Source organism: Fonsecaea nubica, assembly GCF_001646965.1.
Source record: "Fonsecaea nubica strain CBS 269.64 chromosome Unknown Scaff48, whole genome shotgun sequence".
Classification (NCBI taxonomy): Eukaryota; Fungi; Ascomycota; class Eurotiomycetes; order Chaetothyriales; family Herpotrichiellaceae; genus Fonsecaea; species Fonsecaea nubica.
In genome coordinates, this window is record NW_019173721.1 from 136,358 (window position 1) to 156,552 (window position 20,195).

Sequence of the window (20,195 nt, forward strand, 5' to 3'; positions counted from 1 at the left end):
AAAGAATGACTTGAGAAGATGAGAGGATGTCCAAAGTCGAAGCTTGAAGCTACATTTTCCGGGGGTTCATTAGGTTCGCTGTGATTGGCTGACACTCAATCTTCAAATCCTGGCTTAGCGGCCAGAGCCGTCCGGGACACGTGATCTGCCAGCGAAGCGAGGTTCGTCACTTCTCGCCGTCGATTACTCGTGTAGATACAAGACGGCTCGACGGATCTGGTTGAAAGTTCAGACCGACAACTCCCCTCGTCCTTGCGGCACCGACTGCTGCAGGGCGTGATGCCGATGAGTGAAGCAAAGAACCCCTCTTGGAATGACCAATTCAAGAGCACGAACCAGCGCGACTTCAACACCCAAGTCATCATTTCGGTCGTCTTCGGACTGAGTGCGTTTCTTTCCTTCTGCGTATGTCCTCTATATCTCCAGTGCTTCCCCTTGGATACTGACTACCTACAGGTCCTTCGCCCCAAGTGGACCAGCCTTTACCATGCGCGCAAGAAACACTCGGGCGCAGCCTCGCGTCTACCCGACTTGCCGAAGTCGATGTTCGGATGGATTCCTGTCCTGCTGAGGATTTCGGACGCAGAGGTTCTCGCCTCCGCCGGTCTCGACGCCTACGCTTTTCTGTCCTTCTTTCGATACGCCATCAAGTTTCTCTCCATCACCTTGTTCTTCTCACTCACCATTATCCTACCGGTGAACTACAGGTACACTGGCGAACTACCCTACCCACCCATTAACGGCACGGCGCCATTCTTCGAGCCTACATTTCCCTATGCCGACGATGAGAAGAGACCCAAGAAGCCCAAGATGGAGAAGGATGACAGCTATCTGTGGATGTATGTCGTGTTCGCCTACTTTTTCACTGGAGTGGCTGTGGCCCTCTTGATTGTTGAGACCTCGACTATCATTCGAATCAGACAAGCTTATCTCGGCACTCAGTCCACCATCACCGACCGGACTCTACGCTTGTCGGGCATCCCGAGCGAAATGAGGTCGGAGGAGGCAATCAAGAACTTCATTGAGGATCTGCAAATCGGGAAAGTGGACAGCGTCATGCTCTGTCGAAACTGGCGTAACCTGGACGAACTCATGTCGAGACGCATGACATGCCTGCGCAAGCTGGAACAATCATGGGCAACGTATCTGGGCCACAGCCACTCGTTTCGCCATTCTCGCCGAGCTCACGCGGAACGTGATCTTCTCGATGACGACGATGAGAGCGGGGCGCTGTTATCACGTTCGGAGATGGAACGAGCTCACTCTACCCCCCTGGGCAGGAAACGGCCAACGGTCAGCCTTCGGTACGGGCCACTCAAGCTCTACAGCAAGAAGATTGACGCGATCAATTACTACGAGGAGAAGCTGCGGGTTATGGATGAGAAAATCAATGCCCTAAGAAACTCCGAGTTCCGCCCCACACCTTTGGCCTTTGTTACTATGGAATCGACCGCCGCATGTCAAATGGCTGTGCAGGCAATTCTCGATCCAAAGCCCGGGCAGCTCCTTGCCAGCTTGGCGCCGCCACCAGCCGATGTGGTCTGGAAGAACACGTACCTTTCGAGGAATCACCGCATGATCCGGTCATGGAGCATAATGGTCTTCATCGGGTTCCTGACCATCCTGTGGGCTGCCCTTGTTGCTCCTCTGGCAGGTCTGCTCAGTATCGAGGTCATTGACAAGGTACTACCCGGGCTCGCTGCTGCCCTCGAGGATCATGAGATCATCCGATCGCTGGTGCAGACAGGTCTGCCAACCTTGTTATTCTCCGTGTTGGCGTTAGCAGTCCCCTACCTGTACGATTGGCTCGCCAACCAGCAAGGCATGACCTCCCAAGGAGATGTTGAGATGTCGGTGATCTCGAAAAACTTCTTCTTCATTTTCTTCAATCTCTTTATCGTCTTCACGATCTGGGGTTCTGCTACTACATTCTACGACTTCTGGCAGGATTTGCGAGACATCCTGCGAGACACTGCAGGTATCGCCTATGCGGTGGCCAAGGCTCTCGAACAGCTTTCGCCTTTCTACGTCAACCTGATTGTCCTCCAAGGCCTGGGGCTCCTTCCTTTCAGGCTGCTCGAATTTGGCTCGGTCGCGTTGTACCCGTTCTACCTCGTCAGCGCAAAGACACCCCGGGACTATGCGGAGTTGTCCCAGCCGCCGATCTTCAGCTATGGCTTCTACCTGCCACAAACCATGCTTATCTTTATCATTTGTATTGTGTACAGCGTCCTCCCTGCCTCATGGATGATCACGTTATTCGGGCTGGTGTACTTTCTGATTGGTGGCTTCATTTACAAATATCAACTGCTTTACGCCATGGAACACCGCCAACATTCCACGGGTCGAGCCTGGCCTATGATCTGCAACCGAGTCATCACCGGCTTGATCCTCTTTCAAGTGGCGATGACGGGTATTCTGGCGCTTCGAGGAGCGCTGACCGCCTCGTTATTCCTGGCGCCTTTGTTGGCCGGTACAATTTGGTTTACTGTATATTTCCAACGTACATATGTGCCCCTGATGCGCTTCATCGCGCTTCGAAGCATCGACCGACCAGGCACGCCTCAACTGCCCACCCCGCCGGAGTCGGCTTGGGACAGAGACACAGAATATGGCCGTGCCGTCGACACCGACCCAGAGTCTGGCCTTCGTTATATCAACCCCAACCTCGTCCAGCCCTTGGAAACGCTGTGGATAAGGAAGCCTGGACATGGAAGTCATCAGAACAATTGAGATTGGGAAAGTGTATCTTTTCGTCCTTCCATTGGAGCATAGCAAGCGAAGTGATTGAATTTTGTCGTGCTCCTCAGAGATACCCATGTACACAGTTGTCATCCAGTTCATCTTGAAAGCCTTGACTCTTAATTTAATATCTCAACCACAGGGCCCTGAGTCGAAATATTGGTTGTGAGTGCTCCTTCGTTCCTTCTCTTTGGCATGTCCCTGAAAAGGATGATGCACTTCTCCTTCGCTGCTCAAGTTCAGGCAGGTGCAATCATGTCACCCGGGCTGCGTCAGTTCTTTCTCCTGCAAGTGCGACTCGCTTACTGCGCTGCTCAACACCTCAACCTTGATACTCCTGGCCCTCTGCAGTCCGTCCCCTTTGCTTCCTACTGCCGTACCTATCTTTACCCCTGTCGCTCACATTTCCTTCATTCGCTTTGTTACATTCCCATTATCACTACTTGTAGCCATCTTACCTGTCGTCACCCTGGCATATGAGATCCTCGTATCTCGAGGAATTGCATCCATACACGACCACGACCTCAAAATGCCCTACCCTGTCAGCCGACACTTCAGCCCCGGTTACCAACCTCCACTCTCTACCAAAGACCTCACACCTGAATATCGAGCGAAGACAATGAGTCGATGCCAGCAAAGAGCGGGTCCGGCGCTGATACATCTTGGAGATAGTGCGAGGCAGTACTTGGACTCTGGATTGCGTGGAGCAGATTCACCCACTACACCTCATCTTGTCTCAAAACGTCCGCGGGTCTCGGTATATCACTGCAACTCAGCCAAACTTTACACCGTCAAGCATCCGCTCAGTCTCACCCATGTCAGTGGTGGACAAACCGGAGCTCAAAGAGACCCTTTCCGCGAATCATACTCAAACCCACCCTACACTGCAGAATCTCTTATCATTGCCCACGCAGAGCAGTTCCCTTGCCTCGATCCTCCCGCCATAAGCCTTGATATTCTGCAATACACTGCAGCTTCATGTCGGGCGTGTGAATCTGTCAGTCATGGACATGAACGAGGTGGACCTAGCTTTCCGAACACAATGGACGGCGCATGCGACGAGCCCGATGCTCCAACTCCCAACGCAGTCAGTCGAACCTCCAGTGTGGTTGACATCAAGTCACAAACCCCCCGGCCTTCGGTAGTGCATTTCTTGTCTGATGACCATCTGAACTGGAGAGAAAGAGAGCGTGCTACCTTTGTGAACCCGTTTTCACCCGAAGACCCGTCGTCCAGGAAGACTTCGACCTCTTCTGAAGCCACAGCCTACCTCCGACCCAATGCTTTTGCGGGTCATCGAGATACGCTGGTAAGACTGCACTACTTCACCTCGAGCGACCATGACAACGAGGACACCGCAGACAGTGACGCGGACTCATTCTCGACTGCCCTCACCCGTCAGCCGTCTAGACGAGCCAGCCTGGCCGGGGCAAATCTGGACCTCTTCTATCCGCTCCGGGTTGTCGATGCCGTGCTCCAGTATGTGGCCCTTGATGATTTTAAGGCTATGCGACTAGTCTGCCGCCAATGGCATGCAAATCTGCCTCGCCCCAAGTTTCCTGGTGCGTACCTTGTTCCCAGAGAAATATTGAAAGAAATCTTCTCCTACTTGACACCCTGTGACTTTGATGCAGCCCGCCACACGTGCAAGGCCTGGTTCTTGGCTAGCCTGGACCGATATGTCTTGGAACCAATGCTCCGAGCAAGTGGGTGTCAGGCTGCGTTGGCCACAGATCTTGAACGGATACATGGGTCTTTCCTTGCAGAGAGACGAAGCTGGGACAGTCGACTTGGCCCAGTGCCGGCCGACGCCGAGAATGCCATTGATACAGAATGGCTGTATTCCAGAAGACTGGCTACAGAAAGTCGACTATCGCCCGACTGGCGAGGCTCTTTCCTGCCGGATGATTCGGCTCAGTCGTCTAGACTCTCAAAGATCGAGGAAGTCGATTTCTCCAAGGTCACAAACCCACCCGTTTCACGGACAAAGTCCAGATTCACGGTATCAGCATGTGGCAGATTTGTCCTCGTGGTCTCTGGGGGCGACATATCTGTCTACAGCTTGTGCGATTCGGAGCAGTCGCTTGTCCCGGTGGTTAGACTAGCCACAGGGTTTGATGTGTTGAAGGTCAGCATGGATACCAGCTCGGAACGATACTCAGTCGCTGCCCTCCTCGCAGGGCGTATCGGCATGCTGTGGGATCTTCAAGGCAGCCACATCCAGATAAGGTATCGCAACAATTCCGGCGAGACAATGAGCTTGACAATGCAGAAAGACATCCCCGGCCCAGCCAACTACCAGATTTCCACGCTCGCCAGCGTCAACCTACCGATCAATTCCCATCATACGCACGCTACGGGAGTATCTGATTCGGACCTTGAGGCGACGACAATGAATGATTACAATCACCCTGTCAGGGCCACACCAAGTCCTCCATTCTTGTGGGACGAGGACATGCGTAGCTCCGAGAGCCCGGAAGAAGTTGAAGATTTACACACCGCGGATGATGCCAATCAAGTGCAAGATCGCTTGGGGATTCCCATTGAGACTCGAGCAACGTCCGTTTACAACAATCTCGGAAGTGTGGATGATCAGCCAAGGAGCGTAGCGATTTGCCCCAATCGAAGATGTGTTGCATTTGGTTGTCGGATGGGTATTGAACTTCACTGGGTCGATGCTCTTACTGGTGGTCAACTCAACCGCTGGTTTCCCCTCGCTGCGCCGAGCGACTATCTTTATTTTCTGCCTCGACGATGTGGAACGGATTCGAAGAGGAAGCTCAGGCTGATCTCGAGTGCTGCAGGACCAGTTGTCACTCAGCTTGTCAGGAGCGACAGCACACCAGCCACGTCAAAGTACTGGCCTACCCCAGCAACCTTTGGCCGGCGACAGAGCTTGACAAGGCTCTTTTTCGGGAATCTACCATTCCCAACGCCCGTCAGCGGCTCAGGTGACTTGTCTGGCTCGGTCAGCCCTGAAAGAGCCCATGGGGCCCAAGGGGTTTTGCGGACTGTTGATTGCGGTCATTTTCATGCAGTGCCAGTCAGCGACGGATTCCACCTGATTTTCACGGATCCAGGGAGTGGACTTCTCTGCTTGGGCAGTGACGCACCACTAGGAGGCCCGACAAAACTTGTTCGAAAGATCATGTTCATTCCTCCCGGAGAGGGTGGCCGAACGTCTGCACCACGCCGCTACTCTGTCGGTAAAGCCCTGGGTTGGGGTTTGAGGCTCGTCGCCGTGTACGATGATGATCAAGTCGTGCTGTACAATATTCCATCTGATATTATCGGGCGGCTACAAGGCCAGAGAAGCTTGACCGATATCTGGGACGAGAACTCTGGTGTTGTTGGGCAAAGTGATCTGATCATGGACTCTCTGATGAATCGCGATGAACCCGGCCCACCTGGTGGTCCAGCGGTCCAAGAAGCCCCGGAACACGACGACGGCTATGCTCAGGAGCCTCTGCAACTTGCAGGTTCTCTCATTGCTCGTGTCGCCGACCAACCCGTGGACGATATTGCGGTCCAATCCGAAAATGGTGGACTTTCTGTTTGGCTCTTCTACAGAAGTGGATTGGCAGAATTTTATAGCATCTACGCGCCTTGGCCCTATCAAGTGCGAAGAAGGCTTGTAGGGGAGAACGGCTTCATTTGCGACTGTGACAACCAGATGCCTGTCGAGACTAGGACTGTTACCGGGACGGCAAAGGGCAAGGAGAGAGCGGATCAAGAAACCAGGCATGTCAAATGGGCCGGTCAGGGAAATTAGCGACTGAGGTACTTGAGGGAGCGGTAAAGGGCGAGCCAAGCTTCACGCCGCTGAGATTGTGCTCATACAATGGCGTGATGTCTATAAACATCTATTCAGCCCACGAAGGAGTGAGAGTGGTAGCTGTGGAAGGGGTCGTGGATTCTACCTGGGGTTGCTGTCCTGCACCTACCTCGAAGAGGACGAAGTCTGTGAGAACAGTGTCGTACGAGTGAAGTTAGATTAGTCGCAAGAACCACCATATATTAGTATACCATCGTGCATTTCTACCTGACACACGGAAGCCTCTTTGACCCTCAGACCGTCCTTTGCGCGGCTCACGTCCATCCAGAGCTACTTGGGATTGAACATCGCCCTCAAGACTCCATATTCAACGCCTTTAGCAGCGTCCTCCCCAACCGTCCGACCTGGTATGGCGTCGTGGTCAAACTCGTCATGAAGTAGATGACATCGCCCAAGACGCGCGAGTGGATCCCGCAGCCGTCGTCGTCCAACAAGGTCAGAAGACGCGACTGGAGGTCTGCCGAGGCCGTCGACGTGTAGCCGCCTGTGGAACCGTGGGGGGCGGCCATTTTGAGGACGAGGACGGTGCCCAGCGCGAAACAGCCGGTTAGGCGGGGGTGGTGGGAGAGTTCTTGGAGGGGGGACGGTGGGAAGAAGGAGTAGATCTCGGCTGAGCTGGCTGAGCTGGCAGGGCGTGCAGAGGCAGAGGTGGAAGCGGAAGGCCCTGACCAAGCACTCTTAAAGCGGCTCCAACTCCCGTCCCGGCTCGTGTCCATCCGTCGATACTCGTCCAGGGCCTTGTTGCCAACCATGCACCCGATGGGGTGGGCCGTGTAGGAGTGGCCGTGCAAGAGTGCGTCGGATTTTGAGTCGGAGAGGAACGTCCGGAAGATGGATTCGCTTGCCGTCGTGAGAGCCAGGGGCAGGAGTCCGGCGGTCAGGAGCTTGGCGTGCACGGAGATGTCGGGCGCGAGGGAGGGCGGCAGGGCTAGCTGGGTGGAGTTCGAGACCGTGGATGGAGAGGCTGCATCGCCAAAGTCGGACGGACAAGACAGGAAAGACGACGAGCTGGCGCGGCCGAGACGGTAGAGGCCGGTGAAGACTTCGTCGGCGATCACAGGGAGTCCGGACCACTCTACAGCGTCTTCGCTGTCTTGGGGACTACGCTCGGAGAACTGCTTCGTTGGACCACCGGCTCCAATCAGAGAAGGATTTGCTCGAATGGTTTTGATGAGCGTCCTCTGGAAGAGAGGGTCGACGAAGATCATCCCCCCGGCTCCCATGATGATGGGCTCGAGAATCAAAGCACCGAATCGCCTGCCTTGGTCGCGGACAAGATGGTCGAGTGTCGTGGTAATGTGGGACTCGTATCGTTTTGCGTCCTCCACCCGGGCATCAAAGTCGAAGAGAGCGCCGAGAGAGTCAAACTTCTGAGTGCTGGTTGCGGCATGCATCTCTTCCGGTAGTGTGAGTTCCCAAACGCCATTCCGCATCAGCAAAGAAGGCGGATCAAACCAGTGGCCCCAGGGTTGATGCCAGTCCACCTTTTCATTGAACACGCTGGGCTCGGAGCAGTTCATCACGCCGATGGTGTCACCGTGATAACTACCCTTCAGACCCAGAATCGCCACGGGATGCCTGCCGTCCTCATCGTCCTTGGCCCATCCGTATCGCTGGCTGGAGGCCCGCAACGCCATTTTCACAGCGACCTCCATCCCCGTGCTACCGTTATCGGTGAAGAAGACTCGACTCAGACGTGGATTTTGCAGAGTTGTCAGGAGGTTGTAGGATATGTCGAGAGCGGGCTCATGAACAGCATGTGCGAACATAACATGGCCGTAGCGACCTGCCGCGTGGGCTGCAGTCAAAGCAACATTGGGATTGCCATGGCCGAGACCTTGTGTCCACCATGACGCAGATGCATCGAAGAGAGGTGTCAGCAGAGATTTAGGGGTTGGCTGTGCGGCAAGCGGAGTAAGTCCAAAGGTCGAAGTAGTTTTGGTCTCTTTGAGCGCTGGATCTGATTCTTGGTTGTAGGTTTGGAAATGATCATTGTATGCCGAGTCGATTGCGATGATGTTGTGTGGTATTCCGTGCTGGCGGAAGGGATGCCATATCACCGCCTCCGCCTGTGAAGGCATCGACGTCAGCTTGGAGATCCGTGAGAAATGCTTTTGATTGAGCAGGTCAAGCAGGTTTCGGGCACCACCCGTCTTCGACCAGCCGCCATAGTAGCTCGAGAGTGCGCGCTTGTCTTCTTCGCCATCTTGATGCTTCTCGGGTGGTTTTGGCAGGGCAAACGTCGTGATGCCGTGCTTCTGGAAATACTCGTTGAGGTACCCGAAGTTTCCCCATTCCGGATCATCGAATAGCACGACCGAGTCAACGTCGAAGCCCCGGACATGCAGAGACTCGAAGGCCGAGATGGTAGTTGCGATTCCACCTAGCTTACTGTCTCCGACGAGGATGGTAGGGAGTCTCAGCGGTCTGTACAGGTCGGCTTGAACGGTACCAGAAGGACCAGGGGAGAGAACACCGCCAGCTGTTTCCACGAGAGCATATCGGCCGCCTGCCTCGATGTGCTTTCCCAGAATATCCTTGACTCTGGACAAGATTGAGGCGTCTGACCTTGGGATCTGGGATACGTCAGTGCCTGTAAGGGCAAATTTTAGGTGATCGACAACACGCACCGATGGATCTTTGTCCAATTGAGCAGCCAGATGCGGGCTCAATGGGCGTGAGAATTGCGAGACATTCTTCGAAACAATCCCAGGCACAAACGTGTCAATGTGTCTGTGGAGGAGTGTCAGCTGGTCTTCAACATCCCGTCAATGCCCGTCAAGCTTACCCTACATCTTCCTCGTTCCTTGGCCCCGTAGAGACGGGCTTCAAATACAGCACTCGCTGGTCCGGAGTCTGTAGAGCTCGACACAGCAGCGTCGAGACAATGGTTTTGCCGACATTGGTATTGGCTCCAAAGACCTGCCACACCTTCAGATCGCGCCACAGCATCACGCCGTCATCCAGGGAGAAGCGAAGAACTCCTGACAAGATCGAGTCGCTGACCGAGGCTGCAGGCAGATTCTGTTCCTGCCAAGACATGCCCCAGGGTTGCTCCTTCCGTAAAATCCCGACTCTCCGATTGGACACCGAAAAGCTTCTTTTCCTTTTTGATGGATTTTGTTCCAAGGCCGAGGCTGAGTTGTTGACCCAACATTTCTCCATCCAGCGTTGACCTCGACCTGTCCGCATTTGTCACGCGTGCCTGCGAGCTACACATACACAGTAGACCCCGACGAGACATATTCTGGCGTTGTTTGAGTAATAACACAAAAAATTCAGTGTCATTCAGCCAGTCATCCATTCAGCCATGCCTTCGTCCCCATTGGAACAGCGCCTCGTTGCCCTCTTGGACAAACGTCGAGCTCAGTCAAAGCTGCGGAGCCTCAAGTCGAGCCCTCCCGGCTCCGTCGACTTTTCCTCCAACGATTTCTTGTCTTTGTCCACCAACAAGGAGTTCCATGATGACTACCTGGCGGCTCTGAATAGAAGTCACACGCCCATTGGATCAACTGGTTCAAGGCTGTTGGACGGCAACTCTGACCTTGCCGAAAGCCTCGAACGTGACCTTGCTGCTTTCCATGGCGCCGAAGCTGGTCTCCTGACGAACTCGGGCTTTGATGCCAACGTCAGCATTTTTACCTTTCTCCCCCAGCCAGGGGATGTTATCGTCTACGACGAACTCATCCACGCCAGCGTCCACGACGGCATGAGACAATGCAGGGCGAAGCAACAAATACCTTTCAAACACAATGATGTGGAAGATCTAAGTCGCATACTCCGGCAATTTTCCTCACCGATTGCCGGCCAGACCATTTTCATCGCCGTGGAAACGGTCTACAGCATGGAAGGCGACCTCGCTCCTCTGACGGAGATTGTCGATTTGGTAGAAGCCGTGTTGCCTCACAACAACGCACATCTGGTGGTTGATGAGGCGCATGCGACTGGCGTTTACGGACCCAATGGATCTGGCCGAGTCTGTGAACTTGGACTTGAAAAACGTGTTTCCATCCGCCTTCATACGTTTGGGAAAGCTCTGGCATGCAACGGCGGTGAGTATCTCGGGCATTCGTGGCAAATGTACACCTGTTTGGCTGACGAGACCATAGCAATCATTTTATGCTCTCCAGTGATCCGTCTTTTCCTCATCAACTATGCCCGGCCGTTAATCTACACGACCTTTATGTCCTATCCTGCCCTCCTTGCAATAAAGACGGCGTATGATTGGCTCCAAATGGGCAAAGCGAATCTGGTAAGCGGCATTTAGCGTTGTATTCTCTGTTTCAACTGACAATCCTTTTCAGCTTGCTGCCAAACTCTATCATCTGATTGATCACCTCTACACCCGACTGCAGGGATTGGCAATTGTTATCGCAGAAAGTGACGCGCTGTCCAAAACCTTGGTCTCTCTCCCAACCACGTGCCCAGAGTCGCCCATTTTCGCCATCTTGAGCCCGTACCCTCGGTCACTGGCCTCCTACTGTCAAGCAGCAGGGTTCCTTGTTCGTCCGGTGGTAGCACCGACCGTCCCCGAGGGCACAGAGCGCGTGAGGGTCTGCCTGCATGCGGGAAACACAGTGGAACAAATTGACCGATTTGTCGAGTGTGTCAAGGAGTGGATTGTCAAAGAGAGTGCAAGGGACGTGCACGCAGAACTGCCAATCACTCCAAGTCACAACGACATCCAGCTACATGCGCCGAAAACGGACCGAAGGCTTCTCGCAAAGATATGATCTTCTTAAATACGGCTCATGGCGTTCCTCTGCAGCAGCCTGCCGAGGAGCAGCTTTGGATCCAACGTGGCAACATGGGTGAATGCAGAGTGCACAGCACCGACATATGATCAACATCATGTCGGTCTGGCCTTCATCCTGTATCCACTCACCCTAGCCGCGATGATTCTTGTACATTTCTCACTGGCTTGGTTCCACGCCTTTGGTAAATATCCGTTGCCACGAGACCATGCTCCTGGTTCCACCCTGACAATGCTCGTGCCCTGTCACTTGGACACTGAAAGGTTGCAGCCAATGCCTACAGAAGACGAAAACGGGCCGACAGTTTCGAGTGATCAAAATGGCTACTCTTGCCCTTGGTCGTGCCCAGTGTCTGTGCAAGTGTGGAGAGGGTCAAGGCTGACTTGGTGCCGACGGGTTCGAGGACGGAGGCAGGACCATCATTGACAGTCGCAGTCGATCCAAGGCCGGAAACATAAAGGGAGCCTTTTCGTTGAAGACACGCTCTCCCTTTCCGTCTTGAAAACATCCAGGCGCTCCTTCCCGACAACTATCTTTTGTAATACACAATGAATCTAATGAATCTTGTGGACCTCGATCCAGTACTGTCGATTCCTTGTTCTAGTTATCCAAGTCATCCGTGGACATCACTCGGAGATATGTGGAGTTCCTGTCGCAAAGCCCCCTAGATTTTACACGTACCCGAATCTATCCATCATCCAGACCCTGTGCTGCCTGCATCTGAAGTTGTGGTTTTCTTGCGGTTGACTTGGTCCTGCAGGACGGCGGCTTCGACACACTCCCGCAACTGGAGATGTCTCTAGAGATCGTTTGGGGCGGTGGGTGGGACGCTTGACTGTCCAGCTCCGTGGACATCAAGGCCGGGGGCTTGTGGCATGTCAACGTCCCGATTGATGGCGCGTGCACTGTCATATGTAGGCATGGATTCTATGGTGATGTGAGCTGTCGTTGTGGCAGGCTGTCCGGCGCTGGCTCTGGGAGTCGCTTCTGCTGGAGTGGACCCTCCCAAAATGGCCGAAGGCCTGGGACGGTGGCGCCCCGATTGGAGAGAGAGATGGAAGTGGAGAAGGGACTGGTGATGTGTATCACTGCGGGACCAACATCAATCGTAATTGATGTCTCTGCACCTATTCCCTGTGTTGCCACCCTCATGCTGCGATGGGACAGTGGACGACCCGTCATCGGTGTGTGGCGTGGATGTATTTTCTTCTGCTGGCCGCAATCTGGGATTTGCTTCTACGGTACGTAGCCGCATTGGCCCCGTCTACCGTGAATCTTGGAGTTTGCCGTGTCTTGGATATGCTAGCGAATCCGGTCGGCTGTCTCAAGGGATCTCTGGAATTGTCTGCCTGTCCTCGACCAGGATGGTCCACCATATCTGACAGCGCCACTTCGATTGTAGTGGGTAACCTGACCGGGAAGTGTTTGCCGAGTGTAATTGTTTGGGACCCATCCAGGCACGGTAAATGGCTCTTTTGAATATGGGTATCTCCCTCCAGTATTATGGCCCTGCGTCATTCTCCCTCCTGCCTACTTTCACCTGCTCCTGCCACAAGGGCCCTTGCAGGTTTTCAAGCCCCTTGGCTTACAGAATTCTCAGCCATTGGAGGGGAAACACTTCAACGCGTCTTCGAGCGTGGTGATGAGTGTTGGACGTTGTCCAGTGTCGTACTATGAGCAGGGGACGATAGATGTCGTAGAGGAAAATATGTAGGTATGTAGTTTCAAAACTGATGCGGAGCGGGCCGATGCCCCCCTGCTCGAGCCAAGCCAATTGTTATCCTAGTCTGCAAACTGCCTTTGTCCGAGATGCAGTGTACCGAGGTAGTCCGTCGAGCCGTCTGCCAAAATCACATGACAAAATAATCAAGGTTATATTTCACTGTCGCAAAAACTCCGTGCTCTTATGAGCATTTGGTCAATTTGAAACGATACAGAGAAGATTAGCATGGCCCCTGCACTAAGGATGACACGCTTCTCAAAGAGTGCTAAAAGTTTTTTTTTTTCCTCCTTTCCAAGAGTGCTACAATCTCATTTTTATTCTGGGCTATGGCTCTAGGTAGTTCGATTCCGGCAGGCTACTTGTGTTTTTGTAGAGACGTGTCGTGTGGCAGTTTCCATTCTTGGCATTGATTAAATTGTTGCCCTGCGCCTGCATACCTTTCATTCACTAGAAATGCATTCTCCAAGTATCGAAAAAACTCATCAGTCAAGAACGCTCGTAACCAAAGACTCCATTCTGCACTTGTATCTCGGACAGTCAAGGGTCCACCAACGAGACGCCTGGATACAGGTTTACTAATAACACCGCACGCTTTTTTTCGACGCTTGCTCATGTCGCCTGCTTAGTCTCTGACACCGCCGAAGCCGTGGCGAAGAACACTTCTCCACGAAGAATGCTACTGTGCAGTGCAGTCAATACCCCTTCGCGGCCAACTCAGACTCTGTCCACTCCCACAGTTTCTTGGCCAGTTCGGTGTTCCGACTCTGGCTCGACCCACAGTTTTCCTTGCCCACCGGGATATAATACGCGCCGTTGGTGACCTCCTGTCTCTTCCAGGCGGTCGCCCAGAGTTGCGTCAGAGCGCCCTGCTGCACCGACAAGGTACCCGCTGCGCTGTCGAAGAATTTCAGAAATCGGCCACCGAAGTCGTTCTGGTCAAGTATGAAGTTGGTCAAATTCGTCTCGACGCGGCCTGGGTGGAGTGATACCGAGAGAATCTCGGGGCACCGTCTTGCGAGCTCCCGTGCATGCAGGACGTTGGCCAGCTTCGACTGCGCATACAGTCTTGTGGGCCCGAAGGACTGCATGGTCGTTTTCAACTGATCGAAATAGATTCCGGCGCCCCAGGCCATGTTGTGTCCATTGGACGAGAGATTGATGATGCGCACGTCCGACCCTGGTTTCGATGCGGTACTTTGCATGAGCGGAAGCAGGAGGCGCGTCAAAAGCGCGTGGCCCATGTGATTGGTCCCGAATTGTATCTCATAGCCATCTTCGGTGAGGCCATGTGGAAGCGCCATGATGCCGGCGTTGTTGACCAGAGTGTCAAGCCTGTCATTTTCCGAGATGACTTGGTCTGCTGCTCTCTTGACGGACGCTAGCGAAGACAGGTCCAGTTGCAAAAACTTGACATCCGCGTTCGGCGCTGCTTGTGAGATATCCTTCATAGCGTCGTCATACTTGGCCTGCGATCGAGCGGCCAAATAGATCCGCTGCGGGTGATGCTTTGCTAACTGCAAAACCGTCTCTTTACCGCATCCACTGTTCCCTCCTGTGACAACGATCACCTTTCCCTCCAACTCATGGATGTCTTTGTCCGGGTCAAAGTTGTGGACATTGTCTAGAGAATTGAGGAAGCCGAGGAGGTGCATGGCTGGACGGATGTGGGGATTTTCAGGATTTTAGTGAAGCGGCTGGTCTGATAGTAGTCTGAGGGACATACCAAGGAGAGAACGAAGCTTGTTCCATGGGAGATGGCTCTCTTTATCCCCCTCTCCTGACCATATGCACCGTGCAGGTGTTGAATAGAACAATATGGAGTTCGGCCGTGTTTGTGCGGATCGGGCAGTGATTTCCCCGATCCTCGTATTTCAATCTCGCCAATCAAAGGGCTTCGATCAGGGAATTATGGTTGCCTAGCCAGATGTCATGCAGCAGCAATGGAACTCACTGAAAATGGACCAGTGCGGACAAATAAATGCCGTGTACTGACATCCTTGGGGGTGAGTCTGTTGGCAGTGACAAAGAAGTAAACAACCACAAAATTATTGGAAGTCACGTTGACGCCATGGGTTTGGGCATTGCATACCTTCCTACCGAGCACTTCGCACACAAGAAATTTCCCCTGTTCTTTCCTTTTCAGGCATCCACTTTGAGAGCTGCAGGCAGGCGTTTCCTCGCTGGGAGGCTCCTCGCTAAATAAGTCGACCGTCGTCCATCCGCGAGATGCACCAAAGTGAACCACCGCTCGAATCTCAAGATGCCGTCTGTATCTCCCTCAATCGCGCTCGACTGGAAATGACTAACAGCCTCAGGAACAGCTGGTCGGAAGCAGCGAGACTGTCGCAACGTCTGACATCCCTTCATCGCCGCAGGACCGATCGAAGGTGAAATATTCGTCACTCTCAAACTAGCTGCACGGCCTGGAAATCCTCTTCCGCTATCCAATGTCCTCCCTCAGACTATTGAGATGTCTTTTTACAGTAGAAGAGCATCCACTCTCTCCAAGAAGACGAAGCACTTCGAACACTTTCCTGTGTTTGCATACAACATTCATAAAATTCGTGCATGAGGTCGACGTCGATGACCTCTTCCCCATTCTTTGACGCTTGTCCTCTGGCCATAGAAGAGAGAGTCCCCGTGACCGAGTTTCGATTGGGAACACATAGCAGATATCGCACACAGCATGAAGAATTCAGACAAGCGCGGTTTCATCCTCTAGAGGTCTCCTCCTTGGGCAGTCATATGGGGAGCGAGAGACCATTATTCTGGCATCATGCTGCTTTCAATCTCTTTCCCTGCTGGATAGTTGGCCTCAATGTCACGTCTGCAGCTGGGTGTGTTCGAGATCGCTGGCTGGCACAAGCTGGTCTGTGTACTGGTGTCGTTACCTTTTGAGTGAGCGAAGCAATGCATAATCAGGCACTATTGCAGAAAAAAAGGGAGGACATCGTGCTAAAGTCCTCGAGCAAAGACTCAACAGAACGGTGGAGTGAAGGCTACTCGTAGGAATGTGGACAGGTGAAAAGGCTGAGGGTGCGGTAGAGATCTGCAAACCATCAGATCTGTGGAGCTGACGGCTGGAGTTTCGAGATCGAGTGGTTCAGTACGAGTCAGTTGGCGGTCGGTCACGTGGCTGACAGACCGTGCCGAGTCGGTCCCACTTGATTCAAAAGCCGAACAAGATCGGCCAAAGGCGAATGGCGAGTGGCTCATTGTCAATTCCCCACTGGCCAACTACCAGTCGATCCACCACCAACTGGTCGACTGCCATCCATCCAACTTCGTCCATCATCCTTCCATCTACCCTGGCTGCGGTGGTGGTGGTGGTGGTGCTCCTCCTCCAGATTGTCCGCAAGGTGTTGAGCAAAACCACCGGAATGTCCCGCCAGACGAGACGAGACGAGAAAGCACGGCTCTACGGAAACAGTCGTAAATTTTTTTTCATCCTACAAACCTGCACAGCACCGACATAATTGACCACCGGTTGGCGTCGGTACCCGACTGGTCCCAACAACAACATCAATATGACGGTTAACCATTGTTGGCTAAAATATCTGTCCCTCTCTCTCCCTCGAATTCCCCTACTTGTACAAGCCCACCCGGCCCTTGTCCCCGAGCCCGGACGCCGGTTGGATGATTACAAAGTACCGAGTAGGTACGAGGTATGTACCTCGTACTACTACTATACTACTAGCCAGTCCTTGTAGTGTCTCGCCTTGAACCGGATTCTTCCCCGCGCACGGACCACAGACAGACACCAAAAAGTCCTACCAAAAAAATCATACGATCGGAAAATACCCTCGTACCGCAACCGACGACTTTTTCCCATGCGGCCAATCATCAGAGCATTGACCACGCAAAGATTCGATCCCCGCCCTGTCTCGCTTTCTCCAAGTGCCGGTATGAACCAGAAAAATTCGGCAAAAAAAATTTGCTGCCTCTGTTCCTGTCACAATGGACTTGCACTGGTTTCTTGGTGCGAGGAAATCCTCGCCAGTTCTTCGGCCGCAAAGTCCCATCTCAGGAAAAACAATTAATTGAACAATGGCAATGGCAATGGCGTGGTTTAAGGTTTCAATGGGGATGGGCCACTGGGCCACTGGCGGCCTCTCCACCTCGAAAGCCGTTCAGCGCCCATGAATCATGCTAGTGACAGGGAAACTAGCTGAGAGTTTTTGATCGCGAGCTGAGATTTCGACACCCCACTGCGCACAAGGGCACCACTTGCCCACTGCCACCCACTGGGCGGTTGTTTTCCAATTACCTACGCCCGTACTCAAAGAGCTTCGCCCGATCCGAACCTCTCCGCCGTCCTTCTCGTTGGATCTCAGATTGCTTTCTTGCTGAATCTTGTTCCAGGCAACACACAATTCACTCGTCCGTCTCGGGCAGATGATCCACTCTTGTTTGTGCTCCTCCCTCGTTTCTTCCCATATCCACATACTCTTGACTTCTAAGCACTCCACTTGACATAAGTCTGGGCATGGCCATGCCTGGCCAGCTTGACTCTGGACATTGTGGTCGGTACTGATTGCATTAACGTGTACTTTTTTACGTAGACGACTATGTGCATCTCGCAACACTGACAACCAAATCGCTCAAATGGCTTCATAAGCTTCTGCAAACATGACTCAATCATGCCCACACGTAATTTCTCCTCGACTCCACGCTTGTTCGTTGTTTCCAAAGCCATAACCACTGTAAAACACTGCTTCCTATGGGGAATCAAAGCCCAAAGTTGACAATCATCAGGTCTGCCCCGACCATAACCTGCATCCAATCCACGTCGAGACTCTGTCCAGTATTCATGAACCGCTCATTTTGCTTTTCGTACACGGCCGCCAGGACTTTGCGTGTCGTCATGGTGTTGCGACCAATGCTGGTTTTCTCCATCTCGCGAAGCAGGTCCACCGCGTGCATTCGATGTGCTCCGTCCGTGGCGACGAACCCGGCCATAAACACGGGAAACACAAGGTATCGGCAGTATGACCGATCCTCTGCAAGCGCTTTGCTGGTCATCTGCAAGATCTGACTCGAGGCCACCGCGATTTCCGTGTCGTAGTCTGGAGACGTGTCGAGTCGTTGGCCGGGCCACATGGAAGTGTGGGAGTAGATGATGCATGCTCTGTACAAGGACGCGGCGTGCTCGTACAGCTGTTTCGGGCGGATCGGAAAACTATCCACCTCTTGATTGACCATCATCACCGCCGGTGTCACCCACAACTGGCGCAACGCTTCCTGGAGCTCGAAGATTCGGCTTTGGCGAATCCGGACAATTTGGTTTCGCTGTAGGACATCCGCTCCGTCGAACGTAATGTCGCTGCGAAACTCGCGTGCGAGCAGCGCCAGCCGCATGGCAAGAATACTGACCTCGTAATCGAGCTGTAGGATCGTGGGAAGAACTTGCACCTCGTCAGCATACAGGACGCTCGAGCCGTCGAGGCCAAGAGGGTACAGGTGGAAGCTCGGAGAAGGGATGAAATCGTTGCTCAGTAAGGATTCGACGTATCCTCCACTGCCCGCACCACTGAGTAAGGCGTCGAGGTCGATGTTGCAAATCCACCAAACAACAAACGGAAATACCTCGCCGTCCAACGCTTCGCGTCGTAACAGCGAAATTTGCAAAAGGGTCAGCAGGTGTTGCGACCACAGATTCGAGTGCTCGGCTTCGGCGGCCGCGATCTGTCACTCAGTCAGCACAGCACGGTGCGGGTGCAAGGATTTCGACGAACCTCGTAGACTAGTAAGAGGAAGTGCGTTAGAAAAGCACCATCGGACGCCAAGTCGTTCGGTCCTCGAAGAGTGGACTGCAATGCTGGCAAAGCTTGCTGATAATGTTGAAGGGCGTCGAGCCATTCTTTCCCTTCTTGGACCGCCACACTCAAGGCCGCGACAGCCATCATCGCGTGGTGCAGCTGTAACAACGGATCAGCAGAGCTCACAGTCTTTCCAACAAGGCCACGTACCGGAGGGAAGCTGGTGGCGGCATGTTCCAGGATGGTGACGCTCGATCGTGCCATACCGTCTCTTTGGTCAGGCTCTGCTGGGACCAAGTGTTTCCAAACGACCTGTCGGAACTGTCGAAGGTATCTAGCTTCTTGACCTACTATCAATGACTCGGTCATGAAATCGGAGTCTTCGCTGAGCACGGCTTCATCCTGGTCCTCAATCTTGACAACAGCCTCATCCTTGATCATTGCGTGTCGGGCTGTTGGGGATATAGGTGAGCGAGCCCGGTTGGAGCTGAAGGTGCCGCGTCGTCTAACATCTTGGAATCTAGGCAAGACAACCGTGTTGGGGTCCCCTGAGATTGGAATGGCTTCGACAGCCTGTTCGCGACCGAGGCTACTACCGAGTGAAGTGGCGACGGAGCCTCGACGGGGAGGGAGTAGAACTTCTCGTTTGACGTCTGGATCATCGTTGTACTCTGGGAGATGTTGAAAGCTGTCGGGGTTGACGACGACGTTGTAGGTTCCGGGACTCGACCTTCCTGCCTTCTTCTCGCGCTCCTCGTCTGTGGTTAGGTTGGCAAAGGCCGGGAGATCGTCCACCTCGGCAGATCCAGGGCTGTTTTCGGTCGGCGCAGGCGAATTGGCAGCTACAGGACAGAGATTAATGTAATGCTTCGGGCGGTGGTGAGAGAAGAACTCACGATCCCACACTGGACTTGCAGTGATGCTGACGTCCTGCATGCGTTCCAAAACTCGAGAGGTGTCATTGCGGAAGGAGATGCGCGGGTTGAAGTCGCAATTGAGGTTCAGGCGAGCACAGGGCCCGCAGATGGGTTTGGTTTCGTCGCATTTGACCTTGCGTGAGCTTTTTTGCACGATTAATATGAGAACGCGACAACAGGGTTTGGGTGGACGACTCACCGACACGTCCAACAGCCACTCCTCGACCGTGGAGGTAGGCGGGAACGCGGAGGGACACTAGGGCCACTGCGGCTGGAACTTGCCGAGGAAGATTGGTCTTCTTTGGGCGCAATCACAGGCAAGCGCAGTGGCGGTCTTCTCAAGGCCTCCCCTCGCTTGTCGACTGGCATTACCAGTGTTGTGGTAGTGATCATGAAGGATGTTTGCGCAAATTAATCGAGGGGGGACGACGGCGCAGGACTGGTTTCAAGGGCAACGACGCATGT

At 53.6% G+C, this 20,195-nt stretch overlaps 6 protein-coding genes across 6 annotated transcripts; 3 read left to right on the forward strand and 3 right to left on the reverse strand.

Moving 5' to 3' along the window:
* Nucleotides 1-279: 279 nt before the first annotated feature.
* On the forward strand, nucleotides 280-2,733 carry AYO20_07121 (hypothetical protein; the record flags this gene model as incomplete). Its single annotated transcript, XM_022645408.1, has 2 exons — nucleotides 280-405; nucleotides 457-2,733. The coding sequence occupies 2 exons, from the start codon at nucleotides 280-282 to the stop codon at nucleotides 2,731-2,733; spliced, it is 2,403 nt and encodes an 800-aa protein (XP_022498626.1).
* Nucleotides 2,734-3,784: 1,051 nt separating this feature from the next.
* On the forward strand, nucleotides 3,785-6,514 carry AYO20_07122 (hypothetical protein; the record flags this gene model as incomplete). Its single annotated transcript, XM_022645409.1, has 1 exon — nucleotides 3,785-6,514. The coding sequence occupies one exon, from the start codon at nucleotides 3,785-3,787 to the stop codon at nucleotides 6,512-6,514; it is 2,730 nt and encodes a 909-aa protein (XP_022498627.1).
* A 356-nt stretch (nucleotides 6,515-6,870) lies between these two features.
* AYO20_07123 (hypothetical protein) lies at nucleotides 6,871-9,619 on the reverse strand (the record flags this gene model as incomplete). The annotated part of the gene is made up of 3 exons (XM_022645410.1): nucleotides 6,871-9,153; nucleotides 9,208-9,310; nucleotides 9,366-9,619. 3 exons carry the CDS (start codon nucleotides 9,617-9,619, stop codon nucleotides 6,871-6,873), a joined length of 2,640 nt encoding a protein of 879 aa, XP_022498628.1.
* Nucleotides 9,620-9,887: 268 nt separating this feature from the next.
* AYO20_07124 (hypothetical protein) lies at nucleotides 9,888-11,310 on the forward strand (the record flags this gene model as incomplete). Its single annotated transcript, XM_022645411.1, has 3 exons — nucleotides 9,888-10,629; nucleotides 10,687-10,829; nucleotides 10,882-11,310. 3 exons carry the CDS (start codon nucleotides 9,888-9,890, stop codon nucleotides 11,308-11,310), a joined length of 1,314 nt encoding a protein of 437 aa, XP_022498629.1.
* Nucleotides 11,311-13,746: 2,436 nt separating this feature from the next.
* Nucleotides 13,747-14,706, reverse strand: AYO20_07125 (hypothetical protein; the record flags this gene model as incomplete). The annotated part of the gene is made up of 1 exon (XM_022645412.1): nucleotides 13,747-14,706. One exon carries the CDS (start codon nucleotides 14,704-14,706, stop codon nucleotides 13,747-13,749), a length of 960 nt encoding a protein of 319 aa, XP_022498630.1.
* A 3,076-nt stretch (nucleotides 14,707-17,782) lies between these two features.
* AYO20_07126 (hypothetical protein) lies at nucleotides 17,783-20,099 on the reverse strand (the record flags this gene model as incomplete). Its single annotated transcript, XM_022645413.1, has 5 exons — nucleotides 17,783-18,739; nucleotides 18,790-18,972; nucleotides 19,024-19,655; nucleotides 19,710-19,873; nucleotides 19,930-20,099. 5 exons carry the CDS (start codon nucleotides 20,097-20,099, stop codon nucleotides 17,783-17,785), a joined length of 2,106 nt encoding a protein of 701 aa, XP_022498631.1.
* Nucleotides 20,100-20,195: the final 96 nt, after the last annotated feature.